At 61.7% G+C, this 8214-nt stretch overlaps 1 protein-coding gene across 2 annotated transcripts; it reads right to left on the bottom strand.

Moving 5' to 3' along the window:
• Positions 1–1668: 1668 nt before the first annotated feature.
• On the bottom strand, positions 1669–6985 carry MAPK15 (mitogen-activated protein kinase 15). Of its 2 annotated transcripts, none has more exons than XM_079126004.1 (14): positions 6881–6985; positions 5733–5831; positions 5575–5604; positions 5363–5453; positions 4836–4966; positions 4581–4744; positions 4307–4446; positions 3574–3631; positions 3087–3224; positions 2858–2960; positions 2545–2746; positions 2323–2447; positions 2118–2246; positions 1669–2015 (listed from the first exon to the last, which is right to left on the bottom strand). In XM_079126004.1, the coding sequence occupies exons 1-14, from the start codon at positions 6947–6949 to the stop codon at positions 1830–1832; spliced, it is 1665 nt and encodes a 554-aa protein (XP_078982130.1). In that variant the 5' UTR covers positions 6950–6985; the 3' UTR covers positions 1669–1829. The 2 variants fall into 2 exon arrangements, with proteins under 2 accessions (XP_078982130.1, XP_078982131.1); XM_079126005.1 differs by having other exon boundaries at positions 4635–4744.
• Between the last annotated feature and the right edge of the window lie 1229 nt (positions 6986–8214).

Below are 8214 nucleotides of genomic sequence, written 5' to 3'. Positions count from 1 at the left end.
TAATATAAGAAGTCCTAATAGGGAAAGGATATGGGGTGACGGTTCTGACTTCAACAGCTGGAGGAGGGAGACTTGGCAGACCCCTTACTTTGACTTGACAGATTACTATCTGGTCCCCTGATGGGTCACTGCTCAGGAAGGATGACAGCAGGGACTTCCAGTCTGGAGGGAGAGATTGCCAGGAGCATTCAAGCACTTCATGGCCTTGTGCTTGTGTTGGTACCTGGTTTCCTGGTGTGTCAAGGTTTGGAGTGGACAGGTTCCTTCCCCTGAAGGAGGAGCATCTGCACATGGAGGCCAGAAGCTGGCAGCCCAGTCCAGGGCCCTCCAAGCCTCCTGTCTGTACTCAGTATCTTGTCGAATTAGACACCTTGAACTTGGTGTTGCACATCCTGACATTAACAAAACAATGCACAAAATACTCCACGACACCCACAAACGTGTCCAACCCCCAATCAATATTGCAGCCACTGGCCTCACGGCCTTCCTAGTCTCCCTTGTGGACACTGCCACACGTCCCCACCCGTGTCTCCAGACCTTGCCTGCGTCTTCCCCCGGCCCTTGCACCTCACCCCTGGGCCCTCTGGGAGCACTCATCAGGGTCCCTGGCTGCCCACTCACCCGGCAGCTCCTGTCCTGACAGCTGTCCTTGCCCTAGTGCCCAGTTCCCTGGCCTCACAGGCCCCTTGGTGGCCTTCATCCTACGGCCTGTTCTTCTCACTTTGGGGCTATGCCCAAGGCTCCTGAAACACTCCCACCCACTGAGATGACCAACCACGGGGCTGATGATGGGTTTGCTGCCCTGCCAGCACCAGCCCCTGACCTCCCTCTGCCCCTCACACTCACCCAAGCCCAGTGTCTCTGCTGCCCCATCTTGTAGCCAGGCCAGCACCCTTGGCAGAGCCGGCTCCCTCCCGCTGCTGGCTCCCCTGCCCAGGCCTCGTCCTTCCTGCCCATCTCCTTTCACAGAGCCAGTCAATTCAGCTGGGAGCTCTGCCAGCCCTGCCTGGGGAAGTGGCCTCCCTGTGCTCTGCCAGCCCAGGGTCTGGTGGACATGGAGCACCGGACACCCACTGGGCTCTTTCAGGCTTCAGCCCTCATACTGCTGGCCTGGGCTCACACCAGGCTCCTTGGTGGTGACCAGAGAAAGTAGCCTTGAGCCCAACAAGACCCAGAGACACACCACGAGCCACCATGTTGGTGGGGCACAGACTGCAGCCACCAATAGGTTGGGGGATGGGGAAGAGACACCACTTTTCCTCTGTGGCTCAGTGTTGCAGTCATGGGGTGGTTTGTACCTAGACAGACACGGTCCACAAGTCCCTGTCCCACAGGACCATGCTGGAGGAACCCGGGCCTTGGGGCAGCCCGCCTGGGCACTGATGGTGCTCAGAGAGTCGAGAGGCGGGCACCAGGGGAGTTTGGACTGTGGATCAGAAGCTGGCTCCAAGTCACCCTCACAGGTCGGGTGGTGCTGGTCTGGGGGAAGCCCCAGAAGGGATGCTGGGGGGGCAGGGACCACAGGGTGACCGTGTACCAGGAGGAGCAGTCCTGTCCTAGAGGTGGGTGGAGATCTCAGCACGGGGCAGCCGGAGGGCAGCCAGGTCCTCAGAAGGGATGCAGGAAAGGGCTGGAGTGTCCGAAGGGGGCGGGTCTGGGAGGAAGCCCACACCAGAGTTGGGCTGGCACAGCATGACTTTATTCAAGGAAGTCACTGGGGTTGGGGGAGCTGCCCCTGCCCCCTACAGAGGCCAAGAGGAGCTCCCAGCAAAGGGAGAGGGTGGAGCGCTGTTGTGGCAGGGTGGCCAGGGGCGTGGCCACTCACGTGCTCATGCATGGGGTCCAGGGAGCAAGGGCAGGCGGCCCAGCGCAGAGCGGCACACTGTCCCGTAGGCCTGAGAGTAGCCCCCAAGTGCAGCCCTGGCAGCCCCCTGGGCCCCTTGTAAGGCCGAGGTGCCAAACATCCTGCGGCCTGGCCGGGGCTCTGGGACCTCCTGGGCAAGCCGGGGTGAGACCTGTCCACAGGGGAGGGTCATCATCAGAGGAAGCAGGGTGGAGGGAAGCCCCGAGGGGCGTGAGTGGGCACACAGTCATCTGGGAAGGACTGCCAGGCTCACCTGTCTCCCACCCGCTGCCCTCAGCCCACTGTTCCTGGCCCGGTCACTGCGGATCAGGATCTGGTTTGTGGCCTGGGCTGCAGCCTGCAAAGTCAGGGAGGGTGCCATGCCTCTCAAGCTAGGGTTGACCTGGGAAGGGGTGCATCACAGGGTCACTGCAGGGCGCTGTGGGAGGCTCCTCCCGTGCCCACCCACCATGACTTACCCCTGGAGGTGCACGGGGGGGCTCTGCCTTAGTCCCAGGGGGCCTTTCCCCCCTTCCTAGGGGCAGAGGTTGGAGCTGGGGTGCCAAGCTCTGTCGAGGAATATCCCTGGCTGCACCAGAGGCTTCTGTGGGGTGGGGAGACCAACCACAGGGTCAGATCCTGTCTGCACATTGGTGGTCCCACACAGCAGGGGCCAGGAGTCCTGCCCCACGTTCACACACCATGCTTGGGGTCACGGTCAGGGCGAGTCCGAGGCCTGGGACTAGGGTTCCGCACATGCGTCTGGGAGCTGAGCTGGAGGACAGCTCTGGGAACAAGCAGGTGCCCCCGAGCCCGGGAGGCCCTGGGCTCTGGCCCTGAGGCAGGACTCCCCAAGTCCACATCTCTTGGCTGATGACTGCTGCCCCTTCTCTCCAGGATCATCTGTGGGAGGGGAGGGGTGTTCAGAGGTGTATGGCACGGGCATGGGAGCACTGGGTGTCCCTGAGGCAGGGGGCTCCAGGGTGCACAGGTAGGGAGTGGAGGCCCGGGCACCTGGTAGAGGAGACTGCGATACTCGGGTGCAGACAGCTGGTCTTCCAGCACCGGGAGCCGCACCTGCACGTCACGCGTCCACTCATGGCTGGGGCAGTGGAACCTTCCAGGCCAAAGAGGCAGGTGCAGGAGATGTGAGACCCAGACCGCAGGGGGGAGCCTGGAGCTCTGTGCACTCCACCTGGCACCTCGGGCTGGGTCTCCTGGGCCCACCTTCTCCACACCCTACCTCTGCACATAGGGGTGCTGCAGGGCCTGGGCTGCACTGAGCCGCTTGTTGGGGGCAAACACCAGGAGTCTCCTGAGGAGGTCCAGGGCATCTGGGGGGGTGTCTGGTGGCAGGAGGGCATCCAGTGTCTGCTGTGGCCTGCGGGCAGTTACCTGTTGTTTCTTCTCCAGGGCCCCCACCCAGGACCCCTCCCCAGATCTGCCTGCTGCCCAGGTCCTTTCTTATGGCAGTGGACACCCTAGACCAGACCTGCAGGCAGTGGGGAGAGATCCCGCCTCACCTTCAGTCTCCAACCCAGGTCCTGGGAATCTCCTGCAGGCCTCCTCTCCCCACAGAACCCTCAGCTGGCAGGGCTATGCCAATGCTGGGGTCTCTTCCTTCTTACCACGACTACAACAGGCACAAACTGGCCCCTTGTGCCAAGTGCAGGAAGCTGACTTGCTCCCGAGTCAGCCTCCCCTGCCCCACACCTGAGCACCCCACTCACCAGGACCCCAGCTGGTGTAGAATCATGGCACTGTAGCCTGGGCCGAGAGACTGGAGGTCTGGGGGGGGCGCGGCAGAAGGAGGTGTGACCAGGTGTGGCTGGTGGTGTGGACAGCTTGGCAGGTTCTGGGGCCAGCCATCTCTTCTGCCGTCCAGTGGGGCTCAAGCCCCCCAAAGCTAGCCACGAGCCCCCGATGCCACAGGTGCACCTGCCCCACACCCTTGCACCTCAGCATGCAGCGCTCACACACCCCAGCCCCCACCTGGCGGTCTCTCCCCTGCAGAGCAGAGGCCTGGGAAGGAGCAGGGCCTCCCTGGGATTCTAGAGTGACTCCTCTTGCCACAGCCCACCCCTCCCGCACCTCCCCTCTTCTCTCAGCGCCCCAGTGCCCTGCTAAGCGCTCTGTGCTCATGCTGCACCACACACAGGAGTGCTCAGCCCTGCTCCCCACACCCCTCAGCATGGTGAGGACCTTGTCCCGACCCAACTAGCCCCTTCATGTCCCCACTTGGCCCTCATGGTCCCTGCAGCCTGTCCTGCCTCCTTCGCAGCCTCTGCAGCCGCCCACCCTATTCCCGAGCAGCTGCTCTCTGGGCCTCCATCCACAGGGCTGCTGCTCCTGTCCTGACCTCCTCCCTGCACAGTCCTGGGTGGTCAAGCGCTGTCTCCCCACAGCTGCATCCTCTGACCCTCAGCATCCACGTGCCAAGGCTGAAATTCCACCTGTGCTCACCCTCCTCAGACGGCCGCGGGACCGTCTCCAGGATCAGCTCCAGCTGATGGAGAGTGGATGTGCCTGGAAACAGGGGCCGCCCTCTCAGCAGCTCTCCCAGGATGCAGCCCAGGCTCCACATGTCCACCCCAGGGGTGTACCTGGGGCAGGAAGGGTGTGGGTGAGGGGAGCTCAGAGGCAGAGGTGAGAACCTGCAGGTGGGCCCAGCAGGACAGGAGGGCCTGCCCCGGGGGCCTGCATGGAGGAGGCGGGTGGATGAGAAGCCTCACTATACCAGGGTGAGGACAGCAGCACCTCTGGAGCGCGATACCAGCGCGTGGCCACGTACTCCGTTAGGGCCTGGCCCTGGGGCCCCTCGGAGAGGCTGCTCAGAGAGCGGGCCAGGCCAAAGTCGCAGAGTTTCACCAAGCAGTTGGCGTCCAGCAGCACGTTGGACGGCTGGAGAGGAGAGGTAGTCTGAGGGCCCAGGGGGCCAGGGACGCAGCCGGGGACGGGAGCTGGGAGCCCCGTGGTGGCGGCAGGGGCCAACCTTCTGATCCCGGTGGATCACATGGCCTGAGTGGATGAACTTGGTGGCCTGGAGGAGCTGGTAGAAGATGAAGCGCTTGTGGGCGTCCCCCAGCAGGCTGCCCTTCCGGATGACAGCGTTCAGGTCAGTGTCTGGGGGTGCAGGAAGGATGTGCAGGTCAGGCGTGGCCAGGAGAACATGCAGGCCTGCCCCACTTGAGCCCACCCTGGCCCTCAGGTGTTCCTGCATCCTGCTTGCTGTCCTCACAGCGCTGAAGGCTTGCGGAATTATTTCAGCACTTCATTTCATGTTGTCCTTGTTTTATAAAATGAGTGGGAAAATTTAAAAGTAGCACCAAACAAAGCAGGAGCCCAGTGTGGGCAGGACCAAGGTGCTCCCCACCAGGCCCTGGGAGCTGGATGTCCGCAGGAGCAGGACGCAGAATGAGAGTGCTGACCACGGCAGAAGTCTGGGCAGCAGAGGGACACAAGGCACAGTCCAGGGGTCAGGATAGAGCAGGGCAGGGGGCTGACCACAGCCTCGCTCACCCATAAACTCAAACACCAAGTAAATGTCCCTGTCGTTCTCTGCCCGGATCACATCGAGGAGACGGATGATGTTGGGATGGTCCCCAAACTCCTGTGGAAAGTCATTTCAGGCCAGGGACTGTGCTCTTGGGGTGGTGGGGCCGGTTCCCCTCTTTTCTGGAGAGAACTGCACCTAGGGAAGGGAAGTGGGCTGGACAGCCTGGGCCACTCACCTGGAGGAGCATGATTTCCCGGAATGTTCTCTGGAAGAGACAGAGATACCCAAAGGGGCTAAGGTTTGTCATCCAAATGCCCACTGGGCCAGTGATACCAGGAAGCCTGTTGTGGTCGGGCCTCCCAGTTATGTTCAGCTTCCAGGTGCCTCACTCACCTGGGCATCTGTCTTATCCCTAAAGGCATCGAGGATTTTCTTGATGGCCACTACCTCACCAGTCCTCCGGTCCACTGCCTTCCACACAACACCATAGGCCTGGGGAAAGTACTCTCAACTTGCTGGGCACAGGCCTAGCCCACCACCAGCCACCCCTGCCCACCCAGGCTGCCCCCTTCCCACCCTGGATCCTGGGTCAGGGAGAGTTGGGCCACAGGGAGTCCTGGAGCTTTGGATCCTCAGCTGCAGGAGGAGCTATCAGAGATGGGAATCCTGTTGACTCCATCTTCAGAATCCACCTCGACCTCACCCCTTCTGACTACCCCTGCCAACCGACCCTGGTCTGTGCTTCCAGCATTTCTCCCCGGGTCACCACCCTGCCCTCTGAACTAGTCTCCCCTGACACTCCTGGGCACCACCCCTAGGTGAGTGCTCCACAGAGTAGGCAGGGTGGGACTTGTAAAGAGTCATAAACGACTACTGCAACTCCTACTGCCGATAACAGTAAGTCAAAGTCCTGGCTGTGGCCCAGAAGCTCCCATGCAACAAGATCCCTCATCACCCCACTAATCCGTTCCCCTCCCCTGCTTCCTTCCCTTCCACCCAGTCACACACAACTGAGTGGGTTCTCCAACAGCTAAGCAAGTCCTTGCCCCAGGGCCTTTGAACCTACTGTTTACACTGTCCAGACGTGTCCCCTTCACCTAAGGGCTGCAAAAGCTCACACGACTCACAACACGAATACACATACACATGACCCCACAAGCGATTCCGTCTCGCACCCCATATACCGGATCACGCCGCCGTGGCCCTGGCCCTGGCCCCTGCGCTTCTGGGCCCTGCCGGATCTGCCCTTCCCCTCAGCAACTGAAGTGCCCCCGACCTCCCAGAAGCCTGCGCCGTGCGCCAGGAGAGGTGGAACCTTAGGATCGCGGCGCCTGGGGCCGCTGTGGGCCCGAGCCATCACCTGCCTGCGGGAAAGTCCCTAGTCATCACCGTTTCCATGAGGAAACAGGCACAAGGGGCTGGGGACCCGCGCAAGGACACCCCTCCAGTCCTCGGAGGGGTCAGCCGCCAGAGTCCGAGGGACGGGACCCCCGAGGGGCCCTCGCCCGCAGCAGGCTCGTCCCGCGCGCTCCCGCGCTCACCCCCTTCCCGAGCCGCCGCTTGAGCAGGAACCTCTGCGCTACGTGAGCGTCCACCTCCGCGGCGCACATGGCGACCCTGGGCGCGGCCTGTCGGCCGGTTGCCGTGGGAACCGCGGCGGCGCCGCGCTGCGCCCGCGCCGGCGGGCGGGGTCTGCGGCCCGCACCTGCCGCGCGGCGGGTCCTGGGGAGCGCGGGCAGCCCGCGTGCGGGGGCTCCGGGCCGGCCTTCCGCGGCGAGCGAGGGGCAGCCCCGCTCGGAGGGGCCGGGAGAAGACCGCGAGGGCAGCGCGGGGCCGCGGCGGGGAGGAGGCGCGGACGCCGGGCCAGGCACGGAGGGCTGCGGCCGCGGGATGCGCACGGCACGCGAAGGATGGCGCGCGGCTGGTCCCGAAGGGCAGGGTCAGCCGGCGGACGCGGGAGTTCTTGCCTGACCCGCGCGGGCCGCGGGTTTGATCCCCGGTGGAAGTCTTTGAAAGACGTGCCTTGGGGGCCCGAGTCGAGGCCGCGGTCTCAGAGCCAGACTCCCAGGCTGCCCGGAGGCTGACTTTTTGGAAAGCTGGGTTCAGGAGCTGAGGCAGAGGATCAAAGCCAGCTTCAGCGACTGAAAAGGGCTGGGGTGTGGCTAGTAGTTTAGTGTTCCTGGTTCAACCCCCAGTACCAAAAAACAAACCAAAACAAGCTTGGAGTTTGTGGCAGATAAATAATTGCATAAAATATAGCAAAAATGAATCGCAGCCCTGAGGCTGGCCCATTAGCACTCAGGTTCCGGGCTGGAGGGGACGGCTCTGGTGCATATCTAATCAGTGATGCACATGCCCTTTTGGTTCCTGGGGCTCCTGTAATTGGAGGGAGAAGGGTTGAATCAAGAGGGAAACAAGTATGGTTTATAAACATATTTTAATATAAAATTTGCATTTGAAATGAGAAATGAATTGCTAGGAAGAAAATTTTAAAAAGACATACAAAATTAAATTCTGATTTTTTACTAGATTGAACAGTGGTAAAACCACCCTGTGCTCCAACTGTAAGGGTTTTTAGCTCTTCTTCTGCATTTCTGCCTTTCTTCATTGTAGACCTATCACAAACTCTTCCAGGGATGTGCTGGAAGCTAGTAAGAAGAGGTCATTGTAGCAGGAGGCAAGTCAGAGCATGCTGGCCACTGGTGGCTGGATGAAGCCAAGTCCTTGGAACTGAGAGATTCCACATGTGTCTGCTGGAGTGGTCGCTGCAGGACTGACCTCCTGAAGCATTGGGGAGGGTGGGTGCGGACAGGGTGCTCCCACCCTGCTCACAGGAGTACAGAAGGCTGTCACCCCTTTGGGAAGCAATTAGGCA

Source organism: Sciurus vulgaris (assembly GCF_902686455.1).
Source record: "Sciurus vulgaris genome assembly, chromosome: 1".
NCBI classification, from domain to species: domain Eukaryota; kingdom Metazoa; phylum Chordata; class Mammalia; order Rodentia; family Sciuridae; genus Sciurus; species Sciurus vulgaris.
This window is presented reverse-complemented; position numbering and strand designations above follow the sequence as displayed.

What these genes read in the sequence shown, in the direction of transcription:
- MAPK15 (XM_079126004.1), bottom strand. Translation starts at nt 6,949, where the DNA reads ATGTGCGCCGCGGAGGTGGACGCTCACGTAGCGCAGAGGTTCCTGCTC. An exon ending in TGACCGTGACCCCAAGCATG is followed by an intron (nt 2,448 to 2,544) that starts GTGTGTGAACGT and finishes CCCACCCCACAG; the next exon opens with AAGCCTCTGGTGCAGCCAGG. An exon ending in GGGCAGCGGGTGGGAGACAG is followed by an intron (nt 2,016 to 2,117) that starts GTGAGCCTGGCA and finishes CCCTGTGGACAG; the next exon opens with GTCTCACCCCGGCTTGCCCA.